We start from the raw sequence: 12013 nt of genomic DNA, 5'->3' as shown, positions 1-12013 counted from the left end.
GGTGTCATTTGGGGCTGGGTCTTCAGGGATGTATAGGAGTTCACTAGTGGAAAATAAATAAAATACTGTATCCTCCTCTTGGCCCAGAAGTGTAGAGAAGGGGCTCCTTCAGGGCTGCCCTGAGTTATCAGGGCTCTGCGAAGCCAGCTCGCCCTGTCCCAGCCCCCTTCCTATGATCTACTCCAGCTGTTATTGAGGCTGTCTTCCCAACCCCTACAGGGTCCTCAGAGGAGAGGGAGGCCTTCACAAGGGCCAATCACCTGAACAAACTGGCCGAGAAGGAGGAGGCGGGGATGGCCATGCGGATCCGCGTGGGCCAGAGCATGAACATGGGCAGTGACTTTGATGTCTTTGCCCACATCACGAACAATACCGCCGAGGAGCACGCCTGCCGCCTCCTGCTCTGTGCCCGCACTGTCAGCTACAATGGGGTCTTGGGGCCTGAGTGTGGCACCAAGGACCTGCTCAACCTCACCCTGGAGCCTTTCTCTGGTAAGGTCCTGTGTTCCTGGAGCGTTTGTCGACTGCCAACTGACAACATGCTAGGTAGTGACCTGACCGCTTAGCACATGTGATTTCACCCCACAGACACTTATGTGGTGCTGACTCTGCGGCAGACCCTGTCCTAAGCACTTTATAAATATCAACCCACTTAAGTGAGAGTGAGGGTTGGATTTTATCATGGTTTTCCAGATGAGGAGACAGAGGCACAGAGAGGTTAAGTAATTTTCTTAAGGTCACACAGGGCCAGATGCGGTGGGTCACGACTATAATCCCAGCACTTCGGGAGGCCAAGGCGGGCGTATCACGAGGTCAGGAGTCCAAGACCAGCCTGGCCAACATGGTGAAACCCTGTCTCTACTAAAAGTACAAAAATTAGCTGGGCATGGTGGTACGTACCTGTAATCCCAGCTGTTCAGGAGGCTGAGGCAGGAGAATTGCTGGAACCCGAAGGCAGAGGTTGCAGTGAGCCAACATCACGCCATTGTACTCCAGCCTGGGCAACAGCGAGACTCTGGCTCAAAAAAAAAAAAAAAAAATCACACAGTTGGGGAGTGACGGGCCTGAGACTTGAGCCTGTCCTCTCAGCAGCTGTCCTGTTTGGTTTCACCTCATCTCCTGTGACCCCTGACTGCTTTCACAGACCCTCTGCTGCCCTCTCCCTGTCAAGTCCTCTGTCTCCAGCCCCTCGTACCTCAACAGCCTGTCCCCACGTGTCCTTTGAGAACCTCTCCTGCACCTCTGATTGCTCAGAGCAAAGGCTCTAGACCAGCGCCTTGGGCAGTGCCTGCTGCACTTTCCCCGGTGATGGAGGTGCTCTGCGCCTGCGCTGCCTGTCCAGCGTGGCGGCCGCAGGCTCCGCATGGCTACTAAGCGCTTGAAATGTGGCTGGTGCAACTGCAGAACTAGCTTTTTTTGTTTAATTGTTTGTTTGTTTTTGAGATGGGGTCTTGCTCTGGCGCCCAGGCTGGAGTGCAGTGGCACAATCTCGGCTCACTGCAATCTCAGCCTCCTGAGTAGCTGGGATTACAGGCGCACACCACCATGCTGGCTAATTTTTGTATTTTGAGTAGAGATGGGGTTTCACTATGGTGGCCAGGCTGGTCACGGATTCCTGGCCTCAAGTGATCTACCCGTCTCAGCCTCCCAAATTGCTGGGACTACAGGCCTGAGCCGCCGCACCCTGCCAAAACTAAAGTTTTGTGTTTAAAGTTAGATAGCCACATGCGGCCAGAAGCTGCTATGTTAGGCAGAGCAGCTCAGTGAGCCGTAGGCGGGAGCATCCAGGCCTCTGCAGGGAGAAGTGCTTTCTTCCTGGACTTGATCGTCCCTCTCCAGTGTCCCCGGCGCCAGTCTAGTCACCCTGTTAGGCAAATCCCCTTCGCTGTGAAATGGTATCATTAGGTCACCCAACTTGGCCCCCGGGGCCAAGCCTTTGTCACCAGGCTGCCTGTGCAGAGGCCTGCGTAGTGGTTGTCCCCTGGGTCCCTTTCACTGTCTGGCTTTGTCACTGTGTCTGATTATCTTTCTAAAAATAAGCCTGAGGCCCTCAAAGGAGCAGTGCTCACTGAAGTCCCACAGCCCAGGAATCCAGCCCAGGGCTCCACCCACAACTGCTCTCCCCCACAACCCAGCAGCCCCATCCCCGCTTCTGCCATTTGGAGTCCTGCAGGCGTGAGGAGGGCAGAGGGCTCTCCAGGCTGGGAGAGGACCTGGGAGCTGTGGAGTGAGGCGCCAGCCATCCTCCAAGGGGCAGCGGGACCAAGTAAGGCATCATCCTTGGGCAGTGTCTCGCTGTGTCACCGGAGAAAATGGCTACCCCCCTGCACCTTAGCGTCCCCATGGGGCTCCTGGGGGTCATGATCCGACAGTGCAGGACCACTGGGGGTAGGAGAGTGTGCACACAGTAGGCACTCAAGCCTGGATTCAGCATGGCCACACCTGGAGATGCTGGAGAGCCCCCGGGTGGGGCGTGGCTTGTGTTTAGAGTGTATTTCCCCATCTCCTCTCCCTGGACTCCTGCCTGTCAAACCAGTGACCGTCCCTCTCCTCTATGACCGGGCCTGGACCCTTGGCGCCCACGGGCTAGCGTCTGGGGTACAGCTTTTGCCCTCCTAAGAAAGCAGGTCTGTGTTGTGGGCAGGGCGTCTGCAGTGTTGACAGTTGCTGCCTCCTGGTTTTTCTGTCTTGGGCCCACTGTGGGCACTCCTGGATCTGCACCCCCTGGGCACACCCACTGTCAGGCCCTGGGCAGAGCTCTCAGCAGGGGCCAGGCCCTCAGAGGGCAGAGCATCTTGGCACCAGGGCAGAGCCCAACACTGAAGCTGCTGAAAGACATTTTCTGAGGCCAGCAAGGCCAGGCTCTGAATCTCGGCTCTGCTGCTCTCTGAATGCACCACCCTGGGTGTGGTGAATGTGCTCTCTGAGCCTTAGGTCACACTCGCCTGTTACACGGGGCGATGGCACGCCCACCTGATGCATCCTAGGCCATGAGGACTGAGGGAGAGGACGTGTGCTCAGGAGATATCTGGAAAGTACACAGTGGCGCCAGCACGTGGCGGGACCCTCACTCCTCCCTGAGCGCAAGTGCAAAGAGGCGTGGGGAGGTGAGAAGCCGTGGACCTTTCCTGAACACCTGCTGTGCCAGGCAATGGTGTCAGCCCTGGGCTTGGGGGTTCTTGTGTCCCTGACGCCTCGGTGGTGTAGAAAGGACCCAGCCCTTGCCTCTCATCCAGGCCCCAGGAGTCTGGGACAGGATCCATCTCTACAGGTGTGTGGGGCTTCAGGACAAAAGGACACCCAGGTTCTAGTTCCTGCCATCTGCTGCCTGGCCATGGGCTCCTGGGTCTTCCCCTCCTCCATTCCAGGCTACAGGTTCCCTGTTTGCTTAAAGGGGAAGGTGGGTTCTTCTTTTAAGAGCCCCCTCCAGCCTTGTTCTTTGTGTGCGTGTGTGTGCGGGCGTGTGTGTGTACGTGTGTGTCTGTATACATTTAGGAGGCACAGTGCAGTTTTGTTACACGGACATACTGAGCAGTGGTGAAGTCTTGGGCTTGACACTGGAGAGGCAGTCCCATCGTTCAGTGCACACCCACCAGCTCCTTCTCGTGCTCAGAGCCGCTCCAAGGGGAGAAAGTGTCTCTCCTAGAACGAGTGGCATGAACGAGGTGAACTCCAGGCCTGGGCCAGACGCACCAAAATCGCTTCCCCCCAGGCCTCTGTGGAGTCAGCCCTCGCCTCGCAGACACCATCGGGACACTCAGAGCATTGTTCTGCGGTGGCATCAGCCAAGCATGCTGGCTGGCTTTTCTCATCCTCCCAGGAATGTGCTCACCACAGAGGGGGTCCCTCCTGCTGGAGACCCACTAGAGGCATAGCTTTCAGGGAGGGGGGAGGCAAGGGAAGGGAAGGGCAGAGGTCCTGGGCGTTGGGCTCTGGCTGAAAAGTGGGGCTGGTCCAAGACATCCTGTCCAAACCTCCAATGCTAAGCTCAAGCTGCGATGGGTTCCCTCCAAGCCCCCATACCGTGGTTGACTTGCTTGTTATTCTTTGATGATAAGATCTGGGGAATTTCCATGTGCTGGTGGACAGGAAGCCAGGCCCTGCACAGCTGAAAGGAATCCAGTTGCCCCCACCCCTGCCTCCTTTTTCTGCTGCTTCTCTCTCTTCCCCTTCCTGCCTCCCGCTTTCATGCTCTCTCCTCCCTCATCCCTCCAGGTGTGTCATATAAATGTGGCCAATGTGGCCTCGGTGACTGTCCCCAGAGTAACCTTCTAGAACAGGACAAATTGTCTAAGGAATGATTGAGACCCGACCACACACATTTCCTCTAGCATCTGGCCCAAGGCCAAGGCCATGGCCACTGGCCTGTGGACAGAGACTTTCAAAGGTCCAGCCCTGCCCTGGCCTCCACCTCCGGGAAGAGTCAGCAGTCGGGCCACATCCTCCAAGCTCCTGGAGGACAATGTTTTCCTTCTTCCCTGCAGAGCCAGTTTCCACTCCGCACCACCAGGTCCTGACCTGGTAATTCTCACTTTCTTTGGTCCTTTTTGGCACAAAAGTTTGGTTTTCTTCCCTAGTTTATGTCATCTGATCAGAGGTTGGAGCAGATCCCCCGGGGGAATGAAAAGTCAAAGGGCTGGGTAGGCCAGGGCAGCATTTTCCAAAGAGGGGGATGCGGACCGCCGGTGTTCATGGTCAAAGCCTGAACTTCGAATCCCACAGTGAGAAACTGACTGTCTCCTCGGGTCTCAATCAGTCCTTCAGGCGACCTCCTGGGGAAAGTCTCCGAGGGTGCTAATTTGCCTCTGGCATCCTAAGCCTTGCCAATCTCCCTCTTCAGCAGTAGACGCGGGCCTGAAACTCAGTCCACTGCACATCACTGTATCTGGCCAGAATTGAATATGCATGATTTTGCTTGTATTTTCTTCTTCTTTTTTTCTTCTTGAGGCAGGGTCTCACTCTGTCGCCCAGGCTGGAGTGCAGTGGTGCAGTCACAACCCACTGCAGCCTCAGCCTCCCAGGCCCAAGCAATCCTCCCACCTCAACCTCCCAAGTAGCTGGAACTACAGGCTCACCCCACCACGCCTGGCTAATTTTTGTATTTTTTTGTAGAGACGGGGTCTTACTATGTTGCCCAGGCTGGCCTCAAACTCCTGGGCTCAAGCACTCCTCCTGCCTCAGCCTCTCAAAGTGCTGGGATTACAGGTGTGAGCCACTGCACCCAACTACTTGTATTTATCTACCGTTCCTTCCTGCCTCGTACAAACAGATCCCCAATCTGTTTCCTTAAATGCTGAACTACATGAATCCTTAAAATGCTAAACTACTAAGGCCTTCCAGCCTCAGTGTTCTTTTCAGAAACATGGGGGTAAAAAGCACCCTTCGGCGGTGGGTTCGGTCCTGCCAGCTTCTTTCTCATCCCCTCATCACTGTGCAGTTTGTGCTCTGCAGTGACCCTTGGTCTTAGCTCTGTCCAGCAGCTGATAAGATCTGGGGAACAGAGAGGAAGCAGGGGAAACAGAGAGGGGAGGTCATGAGCCGGTGAGTGGCCAGGCAGGGCCAGAGGCCAGGTCTCTCAATCTGAGCACTTACTGGCAGAGGTGATTCTTCATCTGTGCAATGAGTACAATCTCACGAGCCTCGTGGAGGGAAGTGACCTTCTGTCCCTGAGAGGCATTCTTCAGTGAGTGTGGGTCATGCTGTTGGCCTCTAAGATCTGGATTATTAGCTTAGGTGCCTGCACAGCCCATACCAGCTGTGTGACCTAGGACAATGCTGTTTCACCTGCCTGAGCCTCAGTTTTCTCATCTGTAAGTTGGGTGGTAATACAAGTACAAGCCTTTTAGGGTTGTCATGAAGGTGAAGCTGGAGACCGCCGTGTGAGGTGCAGGGCCAGGTGCAGGAGCAGATGTCGGCTCTGATCCTCCCCAGGACGAAGAGTCTGCGGCTCACACACCCTGGGTCCTGCGTGCACCAGGCTGTTCTGGGACACTCGCTCAGCGAATCCTCCCACAGCCTTATGTGCGCCTGTGCCACACCGATCCAAACATCCAGGACCTGGGAGGTGGGGTGGCTGGTGCAGGGTCAGAAGAGGCAAAGGCAGGATTAGAACCCAGGTCTGTGGGAGCCCAAGTGCGTCCTCTACCCACTGTTCTGAGTCCAATCTCCAGCTCTTCCCTGGGAACTCTGGAGCCACAGTGGGGAGTTCTGGGATCCACCCAGCCATTCCTCCGCTGTGTGACCTCAAGCACATTCCTTCCCCTCTCTGTGCCTGTTGGAGTTGCAAGAGGAGAGGTGGAGGGGTGATTCTGCATCATGAGCGCCCTCCTTTCTCCCCGCTGCAGAGAAGAGCATTCCTCTTCGCATCCTCTATGAGAAGTACTGTGACTGCCTCACGGAGTCCAACCTCATCAAGGCGCGGGGCCTCCTCGTGGAGCCAGCTACCAACAGCTACCTGCTGGCGGAGAGGGACCTCTACCTGGAGAATCCAGAGATCAAGATCCGGGTAAGGACAGGCTGGGCAAGGGGCAGGGTCCCAGGGCAGCTCAGCGCTGGGGAGAGGGCAGATCCCCACCCACCCCCACACACCTGCATCCCTGCAAGCTCCAGACCTTTGGTGCCTTAATGATCCTCAAATCCGAGCCTCATCGAAGAAAAGCATCATGAAGCCTAGAGAACTGGGAACTGGTAGCCTCTAGGAGTGAATCGAAAAATCCCAGAGTGATAGGGTCATGGAATTTGGGGATCTTAGAATCATGAATCCTTAAAATGCAATACTATTAAGGCTGGAGCCCCCACTGGGCACTGGTGGGGCAGGGAGGGGTGGGGGAGTGAAGGGCACAGACTAGAGTCTCACTGCCCAAATTTGTACCAGGGCAGCCCTGGGCAGGTGACTTTGCCCCTCTGTGCCTCAGTTTATTCATCTGTAATATGGGGTTAATAATAGCACTGAGGGGGGTTGTAAGAATTAAAAGCATATCAACAGGAAACGCATAGATATGGAAACTCGCACATATTAGCTCAGTGAATCCTCCCAAGAACCCTCAGCTCGGCATTTCTCTCCATGAAGAAACCAAGGTGTGCAGAGTGGGGAGTAACTTCCCCAGGTCACACAGTGAGGAATGGGCAGAGGTCAGCTGGGCTCAAAAGCCTGTGATCTTTCCCCTCCAGACGCTGGGACAAGGGAGGCACTTTGGACATCCCCTGGGTCACGTGGAGCCTCACTGCTGCTCCATGCAGGAGACCTGGGCAGGTGACACAATCAGTGTTTTCCAGATGAAGAAACAGGCACAGAGATCGGGGGTGATCGTGGCAGAGCTGAGTACAGCTTTGTTTAGCAAACATTGGGCCAAATTGCCGCAAATACAGACGGCCCAGCCCGGATCCCACCTGCCCCTGACATCTGCTCTATGCCCTCTTCCAGATCCTCGGGGAGCCCAAACAGAAACGCAAGCTGGTGGCTGAGGTGTCCCTGCGGAACCCGCTCACTGTGTCCCTGGCAAGCTGCATCTTCACTGTGGAGGGGGCCGGCCTGACCGAGGAGCAGAAGACAGTGGAGATGTAAGTGCTGGCTGCTCTAGCTTCGGGGCCTGGGGGAAGAGGGCAGATGCCAGTAGGGGTAGGGACTGTCCTTAGGCCCCAAGCCCTGACCGAGACCCACTCCTCTCATCTCCCACACACACCTGCACCCAGTGTCCCTCCCAGACACCCTGGGGCCAGAGTTCCCACTGTCACATCCTCTCTCAATGCTGACACCACCCATGCACAGATCTGCACAGACCTCCACAGTGACATCATCCGTCACTGGGCACTCACCTGCCGACACACACATCCTCACATAGACAGGCATCTGCCCTCCGAATGTCCACACATGTGCGTGTACACACACATGCATCGGTGTTTCCTCATAGATACCTAGCTGCACACATACATACGAGCACACACTTCTTATTTTTGACTTTTTTACTGTGATATGTTATATACAGTAAAAAGCACAGATCACCTATGTACAGCTCAGTGGATTTTCACACACATGGCTACCTGAGCATACCCACTCGTACCCTCAAATGCACCATCCGCTTTTATGCACACACATGCACGTGTGCACACGCACTGTACACTCTAGGAGGGCGGACTGTCCAGGCCCCGCAGAGGGCCGAGAATGAGGCCCACTGGTGACTGTCAGCATTAGCTCGAATTCATGGAGACACAGTGCTGGCCCTCGGAAGTTGCATGTCTTCCTGGCTGGACCTCAGCAGCGGGGAACCAGGCCTTGGGCCCCTTCACTCACCACCCGATCTCTCACTGCAGCCCAGACCCCGTGGAGGCAGGGGAGGAAGTCAAGGTGAGAGTGGACCTGCTGCCGCTCCACGTGGGCCGCCACAAGCTGGTGGTGAACTTCGAGAGCGACAAGCTGAAGGCTGTGAAGGGCTTCCGGAATGTGATCATTGGCCCTGCCTAAGGGACCTCTGTGCCCAGCCCCATGTCAGCCTGCTGAGAGCACCCACCTTGATCCCAATCTTTATCCCAAGCTAATGAGCAAAATATGTCCCTTCTTGGGCCCCAGACCCCAGAGCAGCGTGAGCAGCCTGTGGGGGCTCTTAGGGATTGAATGTGCTCCTGGCCCATCTGGCCCCCTGAGCCTGTGGGTCACCACCCCCGCAACCCTTAGCTGTGAGGAATGCTCTGTGCCAGAAACAGTGGGAGCTCTGACCTTGGCTGACTGGGGCTGGGGTGAGAGAGGAAAGACCCACATTCCCTATCCTGCCCAGATGCCCTTTGGAAAGCCATTGGCCGCCTGCCATATTGTTTGATCTACTCCATAGCCCCTTAAAGTGGCAAAAAAGGGGCGGCGTGCCCCTTGGCTGGATCAGGGAATCCAGCTCCCTAGACTGCATCCTGCACCTCCTCCCCTGACTGCACCCAGCCCCAGGGGCCCTTGGGACAGCCAGAGCTGGGTGGGGACAGCGATAGGCCCAAGGTCCCTCTATATCCCAGCAGCCCCAGCTTAATAGCCCTTCCCCTCAACCTCACCATTGTGAAGCACCTACTATGTGCTGGGTGCCTTCTACACTTGCTGGGGCTCATGGGGCTGCCAACCCATTTAATCACCATGGGAAACTGTTGTGGGAGCTGCTTCCAGGAAGAGGAGACTGAGGCTTGGAGAGGGGAAGTGGCCCCCTCCGCACCAGTGGCCTCGTGATTATTAGCAAGGCTGGGCAATGTGAAGGCCCAAGAACAGAGTCAGGGCCTCTGACTCTGAGTCCACTGCTCCATTGATAACCGTAGCCCGACCTGAGACTGTCAGAGAGGCTGTCTGGGACCTGATAAAAAAACAAAAAAGGCTCAGTTGAGACAAGGAGGTAGGGAGGGAACTGGGGAACTGGGAGTCAGAGCCCTGGGCTGGGTTCAGGCCCCATGTCTGGCCGGGCACTGCCTTCCCCTCTCCAGGCCTCAGTTTCCTCCGTGGTCAGAGGAGTGATTAAACCAGCTCATCTCCAGGGGTCCTCTCCCCTCCATGCTTGCAATGCTTTTGTATGGCACAGCTGTGTAAATAACCACAAGGTCCATTCCCTGCTCCACAAAGCCTTAGGCCACAGGCCCAGGATGTTTCTGAGAGTGAAACCATGACTGTGACCATGTTCTGTCCCCAGACCTGTCCTGGTCCCCTCCTGTGCCCAGGTACCACCCTTCAGATCCCAGTTCTAGGGGAGAAGAGTCCTGGACACCCCTGCCCTACCCAAGAGCCTGCCCCCTGCAATGCCTAGGCTTCCCAAGAGCCTTCGCTGCCAGTGCTGGTCACTAACCAACAAGGCTGGGACCCAGCTGCCCCTTCTTTGCAGGGCTAGGGCCCCCAAACACAGCCCCTGCCCCTGAGGAAGCTTGAGGAGCCCATGAGTTGTCAGCTTTGATTTTTACCTCCAGCTCTTTCTACATGACTGGGCCTCCCTCAGGCTGGAAGAGGGGGGGTTCTCTATTGGAGGTGAGGTCACAGCCCCCAGGGCCCCCCAAATCCCAGAGAAGGACTTCGAGAGAATCACGCTGTTGCATTTAAACTTTCTGCTTTGCACAGGGAAGAGTCACACCATGAATCAACACGTAGATTTTCTCTATACATAGAGCTCTATTTCTCTACAGTTTTATAAAAGCTTTTGGGTTCCAAGCAGACAGCAGATGCGCTTCTGGACCGCAAGGAGCAAACACTGAAATAAAATAGTTTATTTTTCACATTCAAACCAGGTCTGGTCTGGTCCTTTAAGAGTTTGGAGGGAGATGGGTAGGTGAGATCGCTCACACCTGGACCCCTACCTCCTGCTTAAGAGTCTTTCCTGAGCCTCAGGCCTGTCCCTGGGTTTAAATTTTACTGGCATTCAAGGCCCTATGCAGTCTGGCTCCATCCCTGGCCCCTTCCACCAACAATCTGCTTGGGGGCCACAATTCACTTCCTGTATCCCCAGAATACCCCATGCAGTTGCCCACCTCTTGGCTTTTGCACATGTAGTTCCCTGAGCCTAGAGTGCCCCTCCTCTCCTTTTTCTGTTTGGCAAACTCCTACTCATCCTATAATGTTTAACAACAAAGTCACCTCTTCTGTGAAGCCTTCCCTGATTTCTTTTCAGGCCCCCAGAGTCCTAGAATATGGACCACTTCAAACATTTCTCACAGTAAATTTTACTTTCACGTTGGCCTATCTGTCCCCTTCTCCATCCTCTCTGAAGCCCTCCAGGAAGGGAGCACATATCTCTTAAATAGACACTAATAAATAATGAATTGGTAAATCAGTGTTTTCCAATTCAGCTCCTACAAGGCCTGTGCTGTCCAATAGAAACAAAACATGAGCCACAATTGCAAGCCATATATGGAATTTAGAATTTTCTAGTGACCACACTGAAAAGAGTAAAAAGCAGTAAGTGGAATTAGCTTTAATAATGTATTTTAGTTAATCCAACATATCCAAAACATTATTTCAACACTTAATCAATATAAGAATTATTAGTAAGATGTTTGACATTCTTATTTTCATACTCAATCTTTGAAACGTGGTGTGTATTTTACCACAGCCCATCTCAATTCAAACTAGTTGCATTTCAAGCGCTCAGCAGCCAGTCTGGCTAGTATTGGATGAAGCAGGTCCAGACTGCGATTCCATGGATATGGGGACTTGGTCATTCATCTCATTCCCTATTCACGAATGTCTGTTGAATGAATAGATGATGGGGATAGTCCCCACCCTCAGGGAACTCATGTCAAAAGACATGACATGCACATAAAAACAAACCAAAATAAAAACATGACATCATGCGTTCTGGGGGCCGAATCCTTCTGTTCTTTGACTCTCCGATCTGGTGCTGGCTGAGTGGCTTGAGAATTGTATCAGTGACTCACTGGCTGGAAAACAGAAACCGCACTACTACTATTTCAGGAAGAGAGGGAGTTCATAGAGGAAGTCCATTCCAGAAGTATCCAAAGGGGCGGGGGAGCAGATGGGAGAAGGAGTGTGACCTAGAAATTAGGAAGCAGCTGCAAAGCCCACGAGCTGATGCCCAGCAGCCCTAGAACCAACCTAGCTGCTGGGAAATACAGAGCCTGCAGAAGCCACCCGAGGCTGCAGTCAGAGGCAGGCTGGCATCTCCCCTCCTCAGGCCTCCTTCCCACTGGCAGATCTGAACCAGAAACCAGCTGGCAACTGGCTCTGGAAATGTCATTTTCCAGCTTTCTGCCCCCTGAAATACAGAGAGGGCAAGCAAGGGCAGGGAGGGAGTAGTTGGTACCTATTGCCATTCCCTGTGCTAAAAACACCTTTACTAGCCTCTCTACCTGATGAACTCTTACTCAACCTGCAAAACCCTGCTCCAAAGAGGCCTCCCCTGTGAAGACTTCCTGGACCGCAGCCAACTGCTTTGACCTCTGGATCTCCCCAGCCCTTTAGGATACTGGATACTCGCAGCCTAAGTTAGGAATAGCTGTTTCTGTGCCTGCCCCCTGTTCTGGAGCACCCCGAGGGCAGGGTCAG

At 54.5% G+C, this 12013-nt stretch overlaps 1 protein-coding gene across 1 annotated transcript in view; it reads left to right on the top strand.

The window, feature by feature from the left end:
• The window catches only part of TGM2 (transglutaminase 2), a 38375-nt gene extending 28140 nt beyond the window's left edge, over window positions 1-10235 (top strand). Inside the window, exons 10-13 of the mRNA XM_012455036.3 lie at window positions 220-492; window positions 6345-6505; window positions 7424-7560; window positions 8311-10235. Of these exons, the coding sequence (XP_012310459.2) occupies window positions 220-492; window positions 6345-6505; window positions 7424-7560; window positions 8311-8461 (722 nt within the window). The 3' untranslated portion in view covers window positions 8462-10235. The remainder of the gene's footprint in view (window positions 1-219; window positions 493-6344; window positions 6506-7423; window positions 7561-8310) is intronic.
• The last annotated feature ends 1778 nt before the right edge of the window (window positions 10236-12013 follow it).

Source organism: Aotus nancymaae, unplaced genomic scaffold (genome assembly GCF_030222135.1).
Source record: "Aotus nancymaae isolate 86718 unplaced genomic scaffold, 86718_ANA_hifiasm-v0.15.2.pri h1tg000029l, whole genome shotgun sequence".
NCBI lineage: Eukaryota > Metazoa > Chordata > Mammalia > Primates > Aotidae > Aotus > Aotus nancymaae.
The sequence above is the reverse complement of the archived record's forward strand: the minus strand, read 5'-3'. Positions and strand labels throughout refer to the sequence as shown.